Here is a 19871-nt window from a genome sequence, read left to right as displayed (position 1 = left end):
CTCTCTCTCTCCATGCATTTTATGTTCAAACCTTCCTACCACATCCTAATTTAGCTTCCTCCAACCAATTTGGAATGATTTCGAACACGGGTTAAATCTCCGCTTGCGCGTTAATAGCGCGTTAATAGCGCGTTAATAGCGCCCAAATTTGCCAAAATGCCAATCCCTAAACCCCCATGACTTTACAAAAATGGTCACAGGTAAAAAATCTTTTCAAATTTGAGCTCAGGACAACAATACCTTTCGAATGATATTTAAAAGTTCCGTCAAAAATGGCTAGTTAAAAAGTTCAAATTTGTCTGAAGAAAAAAAACCCACCCCGAGCACAAATATTCCGTTACTTTCGTTACAAAAATCGGAAAATTAATCGATCTATATAAATTGCTTACAGCATAGATCCAAATTCATCAAATCAATTTTTGAAAATCATGTTAGAAAAACCCAGTCTGGGGCATTGTTAGTAGGCAAATTATGTCTGTTTTCAGTCATCTCTAGTTTTAAGCGATGAGTCAGCCAACCATGAAGACAGTAGTTTTATTCTATTTCTTTTTTGTTTTTTACTATCCAGCACCGTATCTGGTCTCAGTCCAGCATCAGCCAGATCTACTCCCTGTTCGAACCCCTTCACGTGGCCTGTTCCAATGACGAGGCAGCCAAGAAGCACTTTGGGAATCTTCTGGATATTATTCTAAGCCATGTTGGGAGGGAAAACACAGACGTGAGAGCATTCTTGAAAAACGTAAGATGATAATAACAAAATATCAAAACATATTACAAAGTCCCAACTAGAATAGCTGGTCGAGGTGAAAAAAAAACAGAAGTTGTGTTCAGACTAAAGGGTTCGCGAAATTTTTTTCGTAGAAATGAATTCAGTTCTACAAAAAAAAATTTCGCGAACACTTTAGTCTGAACACAACTTCTGTTGTTTTTTTACGGTTCAATCAGCAAGAGAATAGTTGTCAGTTTTCTCTTAGAAAATCGCAATCACTTCTCAAACGCCTCAAAGTTATTAGAACAATTTCAACTAATTATGGCAAAAGTATAATTTTAATCTTTAAAGATGAAAATTATACTTTTGCCATAATTAGTTGAAATTGTTCTAATAACTTTGAGGCGTCTGAGAAGTGGTTGAGATTTTCTTAGAGAAAACTGACAACTGTTCTCTTGCTGATTGAACCGTATATCCCATAATGAAACATCGCTGAGTCATAGCCGTATACATCTTTCAACCGTTGTTTCGCGTATTCATTTTTTCAGACCAAATAGTGGTGGTAGTTGTCCGAGGTGTTCGGCAAAACGAGGTAGACATATATGCAAGCTGTGCACGAATCTCTCGTAGAACACTTCTTTTTCCGACATAGTTCGCCGAGGGCTAATGTGTTAATCGATGCCGTTTTCCTTTCTTAGGGTCCCACCCATACCCTGCGGAGTTTCTATACGAGATCTGAAAACCTATATTTCTTACTTGAATTTTTTCTCAGATCTGAAATACGTTATTTCAGATCTGGATAAGATTTTGAAAATTTGAGATTTAAAATTTGGATCTGAAATAGAAATGAAAAACAAAAAAAAAATCAGATCTGAAATTAAATCTGAGAAATCTTTTGCAAAATTATAATATATGCATTTTTTAAGCAAAGTTTTGAGTTTCCATTTTTGCTGTTTCTGCAACGCAACAATGATTTGATTAATTACCTTTAAAAAGTTTCCCAATAATGACACAAACTGTTTTTTTAACTAAATTTGTTGTTATCAAACTATCAAACCTATCAAATTATTGATTTTCCGATGTGTATCCCATGCACATGGGAAACGTATTTCAGCGTCTCGGAATAGAAACTTTACTGAGTACCTGCTAGCATCTAGCAAAGGCTATAAATTACACATGTGTAGCAAAAATTGCTGTTTCAAAAATTGAGGTGTTTTTCAGATAATCATGAAAAAAATTATCTGCAATAACCATGAAAAAAGTTCAGATCTGAAATAAACGAGAAAAACAAAATTTCAGCTATGTAATTAGATATGATAACCATTTCTTAAAGTACTCAAGCGATATTTAACATTTCGCAACCTAATTCAGATCTAAAATTTAGATCTGGAACAGATCATTTCAGATCTGAGTTCAAACACTTACTGGGTAAGGGTATAACATTTTTTAAATTTTGTTTCCAAACCAATCACGGCAAATTTTTGCCAGTTCTAATTTCTCTAGTTTCAGTAATAAATTCTTTTTGTCAAGTTTTTGTATTAAATTTTGACGCGGGATAAGTACTCGACCACCGATCCTGGGTTATAATCAATATAGAATTATTAAACGCGTGTTTGCAGGATATCATTCAATCTAGGCATTCTTTATGCGTCGAAATTGCACTTGATTGTTCGCATCGCATGTCCGTGTAATCTATAAGAAAACGATATGCTCATGTCGATTACGCACTCTACTATCTAGTAAATGTTTCAAATCAGATTTGAAATGACCTTTTTCAGATCTGAAATGATTTGTGAAAAACTAAAATAACTTCTTAGCACATTAAAATTAGATTTTTTTTGCATCTGATTTCAAATCTGAAGTTTTGTTTTTCATGGCTATTTCTGATCTGAATTATCAAAAATTTTGATATATATTTTTGCTATTTTAGGTTATTCTGTACTTTATAGCTTCTGTCAGCTTCTTGCAAATACTTAGCAAAAAATCTCCATTCGGAGACTTCTGAAATGTGTTTCCCAAAGTTACATGAGAAACATCCGAAATGCTTAAATAGCGCATGAAATACAAAACTTTGATAAGTCTTCAAACAATTTTCGAGTTTTTTTTTCAAAAAAAATGGAAAATAAGTTTAATTTGAAAAACAACTGTTTGTCTATTAATTCGGATATATTCTTGCCTAACTAATCTAAATACAACTGTGTTTTGCAAAAACAGTAAAAAACTAAAAATCAAAATTTTTGCTCCCAATGCAGATACTATAATTTAACAAAGGGTTTCATAGATATATTTTCATATCTATCGTTCTATCGAAGATCCAAAGTTCAGATCTGAACTTTTCAAAATCTTATCAAAATCATCTGAAAAAAACGAATTTCAGATCTGAAAATCATTGCATGTATAAAATAAAAAAAACTTCAGATCTTGTATAGAAAGTCCGCTGTGTACGGGAGGGAAGACATTGACTGACGGTTAAGCTCACCGTCACTAACATTGGCAGATGATGACAGGTGAAAAATAAGCTAGTATAGCATGTTATTGTGCAAGTGGCACAGATTGTTCCGACTATACTCTTGAAGAAAGACAAAAAGTGTTAATTTTGATGGGCTAGTGTGATAAAAGGTATGACGAAAACTTACCAGTAAATCATATTCGACAAATAAAAAAAGCAAATCGAGCAACAAGTTTTTCGACAAACAACAAGAAAAAAATCAAAACATAATTCGAAAAAAATTTCAGCATTTTTTTTCAACGTTTTTTGCTGAAATTATTTTGAGTTTTCGAATTTTTTTCCACAAAATACTGAAAAAAAAATAAAATTTCCGGGATTATCCTTCTATAATAAGCTTTTTCTCGACACTAGGACAAATTTTTGGAAATATATTAATGCCGTTCAAATTGGGACTGAAAGGACTTGAATATGATAAGTCTTTCTACCCATTAGACTGATTATCTGTGGTTAATGATTTTAGTTGAAAAACAAATTAAGCCTGCTCGCTCATCTTATTCGCGCGAAATTAGACCGCAAAGCAAAATTTTCAAACATGTTTTCCTCAAAACTGAGAAAACTTTTCCAAGACTTTGAGAAATTGTTCGACTCACGGCTAAAAAGGCTTTGTTATGACTTATCATTCAATCAATTCGATGATTATTTGTTGGACCTGATTTTGAGTGGAAATCAAAATAAAAGAATAACCTAAAACCCAAGCAGATATAAGCTTTCTCCCCATTTTTATTAGTTAGAACAAAAAGCTATGTTTACATAACAAAACAAAATTAGGACTAACAAATTTTTGTTAATTTAGGACGAAACAAGTTTTTGGTAATTTAGGACTAAAACATGGGAATCAAAGTATTTATGTCGATACACTCTAAGAGTACTCAAAGTTCTGCGATAAACTCTAAAATTCGAGGATCAGGTGCGGGTTTCTGTCCTAATGTACTTGGCATGCAAATTTTGCAAGATTCTTGTAGAAAAAATTTAAATTCTGAGAGAATTTTTCAAGCTTCTTTTCAGACTTACCTTCCTTAACCACGTGGAATATTCACTGTTGATTTAACATTTATACCTTTTGATCAAACATCTGAATTTGTAAAATATTACTGTTTTTGCTGTTAATCTTTTATGTTAGGGCTAGTAGTTAAAACCATAAGATCACTTTTAAGATTAATCTTTTTCAAACTGTAACTCTAGTCTGCTGTTTTTGAACTATAATATAAGTTTAAAATGTTTTAGCAGTAAAATGCAAAATCTTATTATTTCTTGCAAACTCTGACTACAATAATTCAATTTATCGTTTTGTTTTATACTCTGTGCGGTGTGAGGACCTCGTGAAGGTTTTTTCAAAAAATCATTCGTGCCAAGGAAGCGCAAAATAAACTATCGAAAACAAAATTTTTTCTAGACATCCTAAAATCAGTTTGTCAAATCTAAAGTAGGAATTTTCCTTTTCGACTTCTACCCGCTTGCTCTAATCGCTCGAAATAAAAGTGAAAACAAACATTTCAATCCTGGTTTTTTCGACAGTGAGTTTTTTTTTCGGCAAAACTTTCATTGCCGTTCTAATCATGATTACAAGGCGTTAATAATGATTTAATTTATATGTCGAACCATATTGATGATTATTTGTGGTATACTTCTAACAAGTAGAACTTTGACAAAGTTGAACTGATTAGGATATTTATGTATAAAGATACAATTAAGCTTTTAGGGCCCTGGTCAGAAAGTGTTGACCTCTATTTTGACCCAGAGTCTGCTGACCTTGCTGACCTTTCTGTGTGACCCCGATACTCTGAACCAGATCATCATCCTCATTCTTACTGCCATCATTGACAAAGAGGAAGAGGATGCAAAAAGTGGATGGAACGCAAGGGATGTTGGTAAGTCTTGCATTTTGTATCCGTTTTTTTTGTTTTTGGCTTAGATTTTTGCTCACTCGTTACAAATTTGAAATTGTTATTTGCTGTTTGTAATTTGTATAAATGAATCAAAAATGAATCATCGCTTTAATTTTTGAATTCTTTGTAAGAAAGTTTATTAAATCAACTCTCAGTTCTCCTCAAAGTAGTTCTTTCAACTGGAACGAAGCGCAAAAGCATGCTCTGATTTTTGTAAAGCTGAGTAGAAACAATTTTTCTTGCACGCAATTCCTATCACAGTGATTTTATATCAATGCCAATTGGTGTGTCAATAGATTTTTTTCTAAATAACTAACTCAAATAGAGATACAAAATAACTTTCATAATTCGTAAGAAGATACAATTTTATGACAATAAATCTTCTAATAATTTTATGACATACAAAATCAGATTAATTATGGCAGAACCATGTAATATTCTTATCCCATACGGACAGTTTGAATTTCAGATTCAACAAGTTCTCCGAACTCATCATCAAACCCAAACGGAACTCAAGTTTCTCATCCCAAACTAACCCCATCAACCTCTTTTTCTGCCAATAACTTCTTCGATTCTTATTCGCCTAGTGAAGAATTGGAACTCGTTCGAACTATTGAACAGCAGCAGGTGAATGGAGGTCATTTGGGGTATCCAGATTCTGATGTGATGTCATTGAATCTCAAGTCAGTATTGCTTACAGTTTTGTTTTATTTTCTTATTGTTTTCTGTTGCATAAATTTTGCAAGACAACAATTTACATGCGATTTTGAATTTTCGAGATCATTTTTTGTCTAAGTTTAATCCAGTTGGAGAAAAACGTGTTTTAAATTCCATTTTTTCCGCATAATCTATATTAGCACCAGTGGCGGATTTAGTGATTCGCCCTTTGTACTGTTTTGAGATATCAATTTTAGGTCGAATTGTTTTGGTCGAAATTTTCCAAAATTGCATAAAAACGCCTTTTTGGCCTGCTTTTTGAACAATTTGCCTGCGGCGCCGGAAAGTTGGTCAATATAGGGTCTTTACATTGATTTGGGAGAGCTCAGAAAATTAATTTGGTCGACCTAAAAAATATGTGGACAAAATTTTCAACATTTTTTTTGAAAATCCGTCCCCACTCGAGTAATCCTAGATCCGCGCATGATTAGCACTGTCTTTATTTTCCCTCGTGTACGTTCCACGCCCGCATGTACCCCTATAAGGATTCGACCTGAAAGTTGTTTTGGACGAAGCATTCCAAAACATCCCAAAACACTCCATTTTTTGGACAAAACAATCTTTGACTTTTTTGAAATTTCTCCCCACTTGTAATTAACCAAAAATTGCGTACGCACAAAAATTCACCTTTGAAATTGGATTTAATTTTTTTACACAGGTTTCGTAGAAGGCAATCTAACCCGGTTGGCTGGATGGTCGGAAAAGTCACAGACCGAAACAAGAACAGGTCCCTCAAAAAAGCGAACAGTTTGAAAGGAAAGCGAGACGATCTGATTGGTCAACGGCAGATTGTAGATGCAAGTGAAGCTGCAGAAGTTTCTGCTAATAGAGCGTTAGGCAAGAAGTCATCGGCTTTGTCGAGGTTCAATTTACGAAAAAGGAGGCTGCATTCGGAAGACATCGGGAACGTGAACGTAAATGCTGACCTTTTTAGACTGAGATCAATTAGTAAGTCAAAAAGGATTAAATTAACATCCCCCTCCCAACAGACGAAGTTAAGATCCTCCACCCCAACGTTTAATTTAAATTAAATTTGCTAAGCGCTGCATGTGAAATGCTCGATTCTGATTGGCTGAAAAATCCCAACTTAGAACAAAGTTAACATCCTCACCCCCAAACGGCTTTTTTTTGGGGGGGGGGGGGGATGTTAAGTTGGTCCGTCATACGAAATATGAGCGCTATAATTTATCCATTTGCAAACCTGTAATAAAACAGGGAGGAGAGAATTAATTTGGTTACAAGTAAAAATTTTTGTTGGGTCAGATTTGAGCATAGTATATGTTGATATATTTCAATTCTATTCCTAAATCCTAGATTCCTAACCAAATTAAGATAAAGACCTAGATTATCAACATGTAAACGTGAGAAAGTCAAACTGTTCAGAATTGAGAAAAATGATTTTCTGTATCAGTTTCACAAACTTTGTTAAAGTCAATAGTTGCACGGTTACAGTTGCCCGCATGGTTACAGTTTGCCCGGCTACAGTGCCTTGTAGAGATAAGTCACAACATTTCCCGGCCTTCTTGAACGGGTTTAAAAAAGCGGCTACAAGAAATCCTTGAGTAATGTCCTGAATGAAGAGAGTTCCGTAGTCGATCAATTTCTGTCGGAATGCAACAGTACAAATCTGTTGACTGGTCGATTGTAAAATCCTGTTCGGGTTTTGATTTGTGCAACCCGGATGATGTTGTCATTTCCATCAAAAACTTTAGAGATACGACCCATTGGCCACCTCAAAGGCGGGATGTTGTCCTCTTTGACAATAACAATGTCTCCAATGGCGATTTGTCGTGATTGCGATGTCGTCCATTTAGCTTTTTGCTGCAGAGAAGTCAAGTATTCTTCCTTCCAACGTTTCCAAAATTGTCGAACTATGTTATCAATGGTTTTGATTTGTCGACTGAGCGATGTCTTCTTGTCGCGCGTAGAACTCGGCATTGCTGTCAATGGTCTTCCGATGAGAAAATTTCCTGGCGTTGAAGCGAGTGCAACATTAGTATCATTAGAGGGCGTAACAAGAGGGCAAATCTCCCTCTTGTATCATTATTAGTATCATTTGCCCTCTAATTAGTATCATTAGAGGGCAAATCTCCCATTTCTGGTTGAAGAAGTCTGGCATCCTGTCAAATGCAAGGCTTGCATTTATGAATTGCTTGTTTGGCCAACGCGAGGCCTCCTGGTATCCATACTGTTTGTCGAAGGGTGTAGAGTGTCATCTGAAGACCGCTATGAAGCAATTTTTCATGCGCTTCCCTAATGAGCAATTTGTTAATTGGTGACTTCCTGGGAATGAGCACCGGAAACTTTTTGTTGATGTCATTTGGTGAATTGACGAGGCGTCCTTCAACACGAGTTAAGTTGCTCTCATTGTCGAAGAAGGGTCAAAGGCTGAGAAGGTTGCTGTTCCTTGGAATTCGTTTCCCTTGCCTGATAAGTTGAAACTCAGCTAGATGATGCTGCTGAACCAAGCTGTACAAAGTCGTGCGAGCTTCCTTAACTTCCAAGGCTGAAAGTTTTTCAGGTTTAGACATCTGATGCAGTTCCTTTGAATTGTCGTCGTTCCCCTGATTGAACCTCACTATGTTCCCATTGTCATGAGTCTTAAATTTTGTTGTCGTTGTTTTTGCTTCCTGAGTTTCTGATCGATGGAATTGTTGCCTTCGCGCGATTAGCGATTGCTGCGAAACCTGCTGTCCAGCTTCCCGAAAGCATCTGCCCTCCTATTCCGTTCCTCTACCTCCAATTTCCCTACCTGCACCTTTACCAGAATCACAATCAGTGGCACTAGCAGAATTTGCGTTTGTATCCAAATCAGTACCCGCACCTGTTCCATCATCTGGTCTTGTCCCTGTACTTTTACTAGCATTCAGTAGAATGCGTTACTACTATTCATACCCTTACATTTACCAATAGCAACCTTTGCGCAAATACCTGCCATTGTACCAATACCTTCCCGGGTTTCCTTATGTTTTTTCATTGAGTTTTTGCGATTACTCTTAATAGCAAAACCTACTCCTGTACCAACACCTGTTTTTGTACCATAACTTTCCCCGGCATCGTCGCTTTCTTCTGTCCCCAAACCTAACCTTCTTTTAATACCATCCCGAGTCCCTCCTGTAGCAGTTGTTGCATATGATACGTTTTGAACTGCAGCTTGAAAATCGAGCCTGGGGGATGAGTTCTGCAGTTTTTAACAAATTTCTTGACGTAGCCTAAGATCCTGACAACCTTTGGAAGCCGTGAAAAACTGGTCAAAAGATCTAAGACTCTGTTCTCTTTTTCCACTGTCACCATTGTAACAGATCCGCTGTCTTCAATCGTTCTGGTTCCTTGTTGTGTCGTCTCCGCTGAGATTAATTCTGCTCACGGCCAGTTGTCTGATGACTGTGAGAGCCATGTTGGTCCGTTCCACCAAAGTTCATGATATGCTAGAGCTGATGATGGAATTCCCCGAGAAGCACAATCAGCTGGGTTGTTTTTCGTCGGCACAAATTTTCATTTTTCGGCTGGTAGAATTTCTCGGAAATTTCTCTGGAAATTCTCGTAGCCACGCAATTGTAACTTGATAGTCGGTCCACGCGAAAACAGTTGGTATGATAAACCGTTTGTCACTGATGGCGGCTAGAGTTGCTTCCACTAGTTTCGATCCAAGAAGTGCTGCACAAAGTTCCATGCGTGGAACACAAATGCATTTAATAGGCGCAACTCGTGTTTTTGCGGTCAACATTTTGACGTGTGGGGTACCTTCGCTGGTTTCTTGTCGCATATACACGACAGCTGCATATGCTGTAGTTGATGCGTCACAGAAAACATGAAGTTGAAGGTCGTTGTTTTTGCTTCCTGAGTTTCTGATCGATGAAATTATTGCCTTCGCGCGATTAGCGATTGCTGCGAAACCTGCTGCCCAGCTTTCCGAAAGCATCTGCTATCCCATCCCGTTCCTCCACCTCCAATTTCCCTACATGCACCTTTACCAGAATGACAATCAGTGGCACTAGCAGAATTTGCGTTTGTATCCAAATCAGTACCCGGACCTGTTACATCATCTGGTCTTGTCCCTGTACCTTTACTAGCATTCAGTAGAATGCGTTACCACTATTCATACCCTTACATTTACCAATAGCAACCTTTGCACAAATACCTGCCATTGTACCAATACCTTCCCGGGTTTCCTTATGTTTTTTCGTTTAGTTTTTGCGATTACTCTTAATAGCAAAACCTACTCCTGTACCAACACCTGTTTTTGTACTATAACTTTCCCCGGCATCGTCGCTTTCCTTTGTCCCCAAACCTAACCTTCTTTTAATACCATCCCGAGTCTGAGTACCTCCTGTAGCAGTTGTTGCATTTGCTACGTTTTGAACTGCAGCTTGAAAATCGAGCCTGGGGCTGAGTTCTGCAGTTTTTAACAAATTTCTTGACGTAGCCTAAGATCCTGACAATCTTTGGAAGCCGTGAAAACCTGGTCAAAAGATCTAAGACTCTGTTCTCTTTTTCCATTGTCACCATTGTAACAGATCCGCTGTCTTCAATCGTTCTGGTTTCTTGTTGTGTCGTCTCCGCTGGGATTAATTCTGCTCTCGGCCAGTTGTCTGATGACTGTGAGAGCCATGTTGGTCCGTTCCACCAAAGTTCATAATATGCTAGAGCTGATGATAAAATTCCCCGAGAAGCACAATCAGCTGGGTTTTTCGTCGGCACAAATTTCCATTTTTCGGCTGGTAGAATTTCTCGATTAGCAACGAAAGTCTTCCACTTGCGAGTAAATTCTCGTAATCACGCAATTGTAACTTGATAGTCGGTCCATGCGAAAACAGTTGGTATGATAAACCGTTTGTCACTGATGGCGGCTAGAGTTGCTTCCACTAGTTTCGATCCAAGAAGTGCTGCACAAAGTTCCATGCGTGGAACACAAATGCATTTAATAGGCGCAACTCGTGTTTTTGCGGTCAACATTTTGACGTGTGTGGTACCTTCGCTGGTTTCTTGTCGCATATACACGAGAGATTTATATGATGTAGTTGATGCGTCACAGAAAACATGAAGTTGAAGGTCTTTGGTTGTCTGCGCTGGAAGAACTCGGCGAGACATCTTGATGTCTTCCAGTTCCTTAAACTGCTGTCGATGGCGTCCATAGTGTTCCTGTAGTGTGACTGATATCGTTTGATCCCACGAAATCTTGTCCATCTACATGAGTTGTATGAATGATTTCAGTTGATTCGTCGTAGGTGAAAGCCGCCCATTGGGGTCATAGAGTCTCGTGACTTCTGAAAGTTTTTGTCGTTTGGTCACCGGAATCTGATTGCTTAATTTAACGGCAAAACTAAAATGATCTGGCACTGGGTTCTATTTGATTCCAAGTGTTTTGATGACATGCTCGTCATTTTTGATTGTCATTTCGTCTGCTGCTTCTCGATTGTGCACTGGGAGTTTGATGTCCATTTGCGAATTTCAAATCCAGCTTTACCGAATGTATTGATGAATCCATCCTGTAGTTGAATAGCTGATTCAGTATCTGAAGATCCTGATAGAAGGTCGTCTACGTACATGTCGTTGAGTGTTGCTCTTCTAAATGAGTCGTCGTCACTTTCTTCAGCAAGCACTTGAAAAGGTCGTATCGAATGAAAGGCTGAAGAAGCAATTCCGTAGGTAACTCTGGTCATTCGGTAGTGCTTAACCTCTGTCGAGTTTTGATTTTTCCACAAGATTCGATGATAGTCTCTATCTTCTTCTTCCAACTCCACCTGGCGGTAGATTTTCGCAATGTCGGCTGAAAGTGCTACCTGATGCATTCGGAAGCGAATCAGAAGGCTGAAGAGGTCTTTCTGAACTGTAGGTCCAACCATCAGTTTGTCGTTGAGTGATATTCCAGATGTCATCTTATCTGATGCGTCAAAAACCACTCGAAGTTTTGTTGTCGTGCTTGAATCCCTGAAAACGCAATGGTGTGGCGTTTAAAAACAGTTATAGTGCGGTCGCACCAACTTGTGTCTGGAACTTCCTCCATATGGCCAAGGTTAAGAAACTCGTTGATGAAGTTATTGTATTTCTTGTAGAGCTCAGGGTTCCTTTCCAAGCGATAGAGTAAACTACGTAGTCGTCTGCGAGCCTGCTGAAGTGAGTCTCCAAGTAGTCCAATTTCTTCTTTGAAAAGCAGTTTTACCACAAACCGTCCATCTGGCCTGCGTTTAGTTGTTGCTTTGAAGTGTTCCTCACATTTAAGCTCCTCTGGTGTCCACCGTTTTCTTTCTGGAACTTCCTCAATTTCCCAAGATTGTTGTAAATTTGTGTTGCTTTCGTCGCTGACAAAAAATGTCTTATGTAGTGAAGCATATACGTTTTTGCTGTTTTGTTGTCCAATTACAAGCCAGCCAAAAACTGAGAGTCGATAATAAATCGAACATGTCTGTTCCTTGATTCTATTGTTTCCAATGATCAGATCCCCGTAGTGTGCTGCTCCAATTATCATGTCAATTTCCTGTGGATAGTTGAATCCGGGATCGGCCAATTGTAATTCCTTTACTGTTGTCCTATTATCAATATTGATTCGTCTAGAAGGCAAATAATTGGTTAGCTTCTGAAGAATTGATGCTTTTATTGAAATTGGTTCATTGTTTGAGGACCGGATGAGTAGATGAACTTGTCCCTTGTTGTCGCAAACCTCATTTCCTCCAACTCCGCAAATCCTTGTTGTCTGTTTCTGTCTGCGTATCTGTAAACGTTGAACAGCTGCTTCTGTTATTAGATTGTTCTGTGATGCTGAATCCAGTACTCCTCGAACATGAATTATTTCGTCGTTGATCTCAAGTTGAATGATGGCAGATTGTAGAAAAACTTCATCCTGAGATTTTTCATGAGTTGCTGCTCCGGTAAACTTTTTGTCATCTGCCTTAACTTTTGCTGGAGTCTAAGGTGTTCCAGTGTCTGGTTTTTTCATAAACTTTTTCTGCTCTCGATGAAGAAGAGTGTTGTGCTTCTGTCCACATTCTTTGCATCGAGATCCAGAACAATCCTAACTTCTATGTCCAGGTCGAAAACAGTTGAAGCACAGCTGTTTCACTTTTATCAGTTGAGATCTGTCTTTGATTGACAAGTTTTTGAAGATGTCACATTGGTAGATCCGGTTGTTCTTTCCACAACATTCGCATTCGTCCTTGTCTGTTGTAGCTAGATTTGTCTGAAGCGTTTTTGGTGTCACGTTACTTCCTTTCCTGTCGAACTGTTGATTACCCATCGATGTCGATCGCAAAGATGATGTTTCAAGAGCTTGGCATCTTTCTCCGAGAAACTTCTTAAACTGGCCGTATCGCTGAGGTTCTCTTCCTGGTGTAGAAATTTCCCACGCTTTCCTTGTTTCAATGAGAAGTCGTTCCGTCAGAAGGTAAACATAGAAAATATCCTGTTGATCCACTGGTTGTCCTTGGTTAAGCAAAGCGAGTCGGTGTTCCTCTGTTGTTTCCATGAGAGTTCGAAGAACTTTGGAGTTTTCGGTTGTCAACAAACGCTGCCTGAAGATTTCGTGCAAATGTGATCGGAAAATCAAACGTTTGTTGTCGTATCGGTTCTCCAGAATGTCAATGGCGATGTCAAAATTGTCGTCCGTAATTGCGATGGAATGTAGTAGTTTGTCTGCGTCTTCAGTCAGAGAAGATTTCAAGTGCTTTAGCTTTTGGCTCTTCGTCAGTCTCGTGTTGTCAATCACAGCTCCTTTGAACAAGTCGAAGAACGATTTCTATTCCATGTATCCTTCAGAGAAAACAGGCAAATTTAGTTTTGGTAAGTTGACATTCACATCTATTGGTCGAGCGGTACTTGTAGAAACTCCTGTCGGTGTTTTTAGCCTTTGAAGAAATTGTTGAAGTCGGTGAACGTACTGTCCATATTTGTCGTCCAAATCTTCTGCTTCTTGGATCTCATCGTCTAATGGCTGTTCATCTGTGATCAGTTCCTGTATCTTGCTATTAGAGTTTGAGAGCTGGTCCTGTTTCTTGCGGATGTTGATTTCCAGTTGCTAAAGTCTTGCTACTCCAGTTTCATCAAGAGTTCCGCGATTTTGAATGATCGTGTTTGCTTCATTGTAGTATTTGGTTACTACGCGTCGATGAGATGCTCTAGAGCGTTTGATGTGCTCCAAATTTTCGGTCAGGTCACTGTGACTGTCGACGTTTTCTCGTGGTTTTGCTATTTCTGTTCGTCAAAGGGGATTGTTGAAAAATTGCTGAAGTTTTCGTTTGTGGGGAAGTCAAAATGACAAATCTGTGGTGAAATGCCAGATGAAGTAGTTGGTCGTTGATGCCGACTGTTTCCAACCCGAGAAGTATTTCAGTGGGAGACACCCCACGCAAAAGGAAAAGGCAAAAACAAAAGTCCGCACGGGGACAGAAACCAACCCAAAATACCAAAACATTACTAAAAATGGAAGAAAGCGTAGCGTCGCATGGAACCACTGAAGTAAAACGTCAGTTTATCGGTTGTACTTCAGTAATTTTTCAAAAAAATCTAGTACCGTTTCTTCGGACAACTTCCGGTGTCTACCAGTGGTTAATCAACCTTCAACTTCTCTGAATTGTCAGCGAAGTTGAATATGGGGAGGCCTAAGTTGTCCTGATACCTGACCGCCGACTAACTATTATCCTAAAATTTTAGTAAAATTCGCTGTAATCCTATCCAATTTAGCCGGCGGACCAGTTTATGTTGATATATTTCAATTCTATTCCTAAATCCTAGATTCCTAACCAAATTAAGATAAGACCTAGATTATCAACATGTAAACGTGGGAATGTCAAACTGTTCAGAATTGAGCAAAATGATTTTCTGTATTAGTTTCACAAACTTTGTTAAAGTCAATAGTTGCACGGTTACAGTTGCCCGCATGGTTACAGTTTGCCCGGCTACAGTGCCTTGTAGAGATAAGTCACAACAGTATATGCAGACATTTGAGTTATGACCGAAGTGGTTAACTCATAGAGTAATTTCGGATAGGGTACACCGTCTGCTCGTCACGCTATCTTATTTTCGGCCGGATAGATTCGTGCAACTTCTTAGTCTAATACCGATCCTAATCTTACTCTTATAGTATCTATTCTCAGGTTGTTTAACTAGTCTCTGCTAGGCTCAATAGATTTAGGGTATACTGGTTTATTGCGGCTGCTGAATTTCTCTTGGAGAGGCAACTAATTTCTAAGTTAAATTCAAATCTCTCTGGTGCTGAAATTACAAGTAATTTCAGCACTTACAAATAAGTGGGCTGTTAGTTAGATGGATCATGATTGGTTAATATTAAATACTTTACAGTGGTAAAATATCTAATTTATCCAATCATAAAATGTAGTTTAGATCAGGTTCCACCCATCCGGGTTTTACAGAGTTTTTTTAGAATTGTCTTTCTGCAATTCAAAGGATGGATGATGGACGTTGGTATTTGGCGAACATCATATTCTTCTGCGTTCTCTTGTTAGAGAAGTTCCAGGACGCTGGAATGATGGATATCAATCGTTGTGTTTTCTTGTAACAACGACTGTGTTTCCCAACGAAATCAATCTGATTTCAGAATGGTTTGCTATGACGGGTTTTTCTGTTTCATGCAGAGAACTTCTTTTGTGTTCGACGTCGTCTGGGAATGGCGTGGAGATTGTGCGTGGAGGGGATGCCTTGTTACTCGGATCTGTACGTATACTTGAGCATCGAGGTGGTCATTGGTCTAGTTCAATGAAGTCCTTTTCTGCGAAGTCAAGTCGTACTCTAAATCCTTTGAGTTGTGATTGTGGACGGCATATTGGTTGTGGTTGGCCATTCTTTTTCGAGTGTAGTGGGGTCATTTTGTCTTTGGATGTTCGTCTTTGTTGTTGTATGCTGATCTACATACTGCAATGTATAATTTACATTTTCTAAAATTTTTATTAGTTCAGTGTTTTAATTATGATTTTGGTTAGTTGTTTTCACAAAAGCATTTTGTTTTAGTTTGGTTATTTTGAAGAGTTACTCACCCTTGAGTACCTCCTATTAAAAATAGAAGTGTGGTCACAAAGCGTGGATGTAGCGCGGTGGGTTAGGCCGGCTATAGAGCATGCTCAGGACGTCCTCTCTGGTGGGTTAGGCCAGGAGTGGGAGTATTGTTTCGTGCGGTTTCTGTGAGAGGTTCTGTTATGTGATAACGTTTTATGTCGGGTTTGTGGTGGTTTTTCTTATGTTTCGTTGGTTGTGTCCTTTTTTCAAAAATCGAATTGTTTTTGGTATGGGTTTGTCTTTCGACTTTTTTGTGTTTTATTATTTCTTTCTTAGACTTTATAATAGTCTTCAAAAGAATAAATTATCCAGTTTTAAACTGGGTTAATCCGTTTTGGGTACCGTTGGTTTTCTTTTCTTAGTCATGCTGTTATTATATGTTTTGTGGTGTTTAGTAAGCTGCGTTGGTTAGTTTTGTTTAGTATATAATTCCTTTCCAACCGGGTTAAAGGAAAGTTTGAAACTTATTATCGTGTGTTAGAGTTGTTGAGTGTGAAAACTTGAAACTGAAATTCATTATTTAAACAATTCTTCGTGGGCGAGCTGTGCGAGTTTGGATAGAATTCTTGTGCGAGTGAATGAAAATATCAAAAGGTTAGTACTGCATTTTCGTCTTATCAATTTACTACATAGAATTTCAATTTTACTGCTAGTTTTGGGGAAAAATTAAGTTACAAATTTTCATCATTATTAGAATTACTGCTTTTGGGGAAACAATTTATAAAGTAATATACTACATTGGTATGAATTTTATTATATTTATCTAGTGCAAAAAATTAATAGAGTTTAGAAGAATTTGAAGAAGTTCTCTATTTTTTATGTTTCTTTTGTGTTTTTTGCAGATGATCGTGGGATGAAGACTAAAAATCTAAATGAGACATGGATAAAGAATGGTTAGTTTTAATTTGAATTTATTAGTGAAAAATATGTATAATTTATACTTACCTGTTAGTCGTCGGGGAAAAAACCGTGGGGGAAGATGTCGTGTATTATGTCGGAGTTTGTTAGTAATTTTGCTAGTATGCGAATGATGTTTTTAGTTTGAAGCAGTGGCCAAAGCAATTGAAGTGCTTTAATAGTTTTTAGTTCTTCAGTGCCAACTGCAAACTCATAAGGTGTGTTTTGAATGAGATTATATAATTTGTGATTGTATTTAGTGTTGTGGATGAATTCTAATATTGGGATTTCTATAGGTTGAATAAATTCATGTGGGATAAGGAAGGGTCTGGATTCTTCTGCGCTAAGGGTCTTCGTGATGGGACAAAATATATACATTTGGGTTATGGGATCATAATTGCGAAGAATACCGTGAAGGTTAGTATCTTTGATGCAATATGTGAAGTTAAGAAAAAATGGTGAAGTGTATTTAGAGTTAATAAACTGAAAACGGTGGTGTGGTTGTCTTGATGGAGTGTGCAGATCAAAATGATTTTGTATGAAACGATAATACGTATATGTGTGGGTTTGTTTAGTGCGTAACATAATGTCGTGTGAGCAGTGCAAATCGCGTTCATGTGGTGCAAGGAAATTGAAGGTTGGTGAAAATAATTGAAATCTTTCTTTAAAACTTTCGTAAGCTTGCATGGCGGTTAGTGCTTCAGAAATGACGTGGTCAAATTTGCGGTCAAATATATTGAGTGTAAATACATATGGTGTTTTGATGAAGAATTTTTCTGTGATTTGTGGGTTAGCGAAGCGATCATCATCTAAAAATTGGTCTTGGTTAGCTCGGATGATGTTATGATCGTAATATTCTAGCGTATATTCGTTAGCTCGGGGTGCAGTGAATGTTTTTAGTGACTTTTTATATCCTATATAAGTAAATTGTCTATGGGTTAGTGGTGTGCTGAGTCGGTATAGCATATCTTGATTTCTTTCTATATCGATATGAGTATTAGATAATGGTAGGCAAAGGGGATTAGTAAAATGATAATATGATGTCCAATGATGTGTAGGCATTAAAACATGTTCATCTACAAAACAACGTGTGTCGTTAGTGTCATGAGGAGTGTTTAAAGTATATTGTGGAAATGAAGGTAAGGTGATTGCTAGAAAATATCTCGTGTTAGTGTGATTTGGATGATTAATCTATTCACGGGCTGTTCCTGGTTTTGTTGGAAATGGATGGTTTGGGAATTTTCATTTGAAAGTGCGATAAGCTCTATTAGTGCTATTTGATGATTCGGTGGGTGTGGATGATGGTGCTAATGATGCGGTATAAGCTGAAGAGGGTGTGGGGGTAGGTGGGTTTGATGATTCTATTGTGGAAGAAATCTGATTTATAATGGGGGTGTCAAGATGTAATGGTTGTTGTTGTAGGGTGATAAAATTATCTAGTTCTTGGGAGATCTGGGGAATATCTGGAGAATTGGATAATCGGTCTGAATGAAATGAAGAGTATGTTGGGGTGACTTGTGAAGCGTAAGAAGGTGTAGAAATGGATGGGAGTGGGTTATTTGGTGGGATTGGTTGAAAAGGGGGTGTTGAAAAAATTGAGGAGTTGGTTTGAAAATTACTGAATGGAGATGGTTCAGAGTCTGCAAATTCATCAGGGGTTTCAATATTAGGGTTATTGAGTTGTGAAATGGAGTATAAAACTGAAATATGTGAATTAGTGTCTAAATTCATGCCTGATGTTATATTACTTGTTGGGAAATCGGGTGGCGGGAAAGCAAAAAGTGGAATTATTGTAATTGGAGTGTTGAGGTTGGTTGGGTGGGAATTTGAGTGGTGTAGGGATCCAAGTTGTCGGCTCATCGTGGGCTAAAAAAATTATTATTTTGAGACTGAAAAGCGGTGGTATGGGGTTGTTCCATAATTTGTTCATATGTATTTTCATCTTGTGAATGATGTGTCATTGTATGTTGAATGGGACTTTTTGATATGGTTGGTCTGAAATTTGGATTATGTGTTATTGCTAAATTTCGAAAATTTCGTGGGACTAGGGATAATGGATGGTTATGTGGTAGGGGTGGTAACTGTGGTGCTCTAGGCGTTATATCTATATGATTATGTTCTTCGTCGTATGTGTTCTGTCTTGTTGCTATTTTTGTATTGTATTCTTTTTTTTGTGCGTCTAAAAGAATTTTGTTTATTGATGATGAAAAAATTCCAAAGAATCCTGCAAATAGTATGCGTGCTACACTTGCTTGTCTATTTACTTGTGTGTGTATAGCACATGTGTTATAGATTCCTTTTAAAAGTGAAAAAAGAAATCTTACAAAGTTAAACATTGCGTATAGAATAGTCAACTTTTTTAAGATGTAATAGGGCCATCCTAGAAAATCAAGAATTTCATTTTTTGGTGTAACAAAGCTAAAAATATTTATGGGTGAGATATCTTGTGGTCGGTATTTTTCACCGTTTAGATATGTATAGTCTTTAATGTCTTTAAAATATCTGCTATAATCTTGTGTATAGATATCTGCAAATCCTGCGGTTTCGGCAAGTTTGCGTAAGTTTTGGTCAATTGATTGTCTTTGTATAGTGTCCATTTGTGTTAATAATTCTTGGAACTGTTGTGTTCTAATGTGATGTTAAATATCGGATTTTGAATATATTCCAATTGATTGTAAGTCGATATTTGGGTTTCGAGCAATAGCTCTTATGCTTTCTGGTGAAAATTTTTTGAGTGATTGCATTAATGTGGGGTATGGGGTAAGAAGGTAATATTTATCTTCATCAGGGTTCAGTTGTACTACATTGTGGCTATTTTCTGATCCACATGGAACTGCGGTATCCCAGAAATAGGTTCGTATTGAAAGTGTGTCAACGAAATGTACTTTATTCTTATAAAAGATAGGGATTCTTTTATAGCATCGTTTATCTTCAAAAACATATAGTGGTGATACTTTTTTGGTACAGGTATAAAACCATAAAATGTTTCCTTCGTAGTCTAAAAAATTTGATCTATTTCCTGATAGTAAATATCCTGCGTAGGGTATTTTTAGTACTGCTAGTGCAAGTGATTGTAAGATTTGTGTCCGTTCTAATTCGCATAGTTGGTGAAGTGTTTCTAATTCAGAGAGTGACATTTCCTGAAAAA

General features: G+C 37.5%; 1 protein-coding gene across 1 annotated transcript in view; it reads left to right on the top strand.

Moving 5' to 3' along the window:
* Positions 1–19871, top strand: part of LOC134855049 (uncharacterized) — a 72177-nt gene that overhangs the window by 35273 nt on the left and 17033 nt on the right. The window contains exons 3-6 of the mRNA XM_063871429.1: positions 569–739; positions 4918–5086; positions 5574–5787; positions 6480–6769. Coding sequence (XP_063727499.1) covers positions 569–739; positions 4918–5086; positions 5574–5787; positions 6480–6769 — 844 coding nt within the window. The remainder of the gene's footprint in view (positions 1–568; positions 740–4917; positions 5087–5573; positions 5788–6479; positions 6770–19871) is intronic.

Source organism: Symsagittifera roscoffensis, chromosome 10 (assembly GCF_963678635.1).
Source record: "Symsagittifera roscoffensis chromosome 10, txSymRosc1.1, whole genome shotgun sequence".
NCBI classification, from domain to species: domain Eukaryota; kingdom Metazoa; phylum Xenacoelomorpha; order Acoela; family Convolutidae; genus Symsagittifera; species Symsagittifera roscoffensis.
This window is presented reverse-complemented; position numbering and strand designations above follow the sequence as displayed.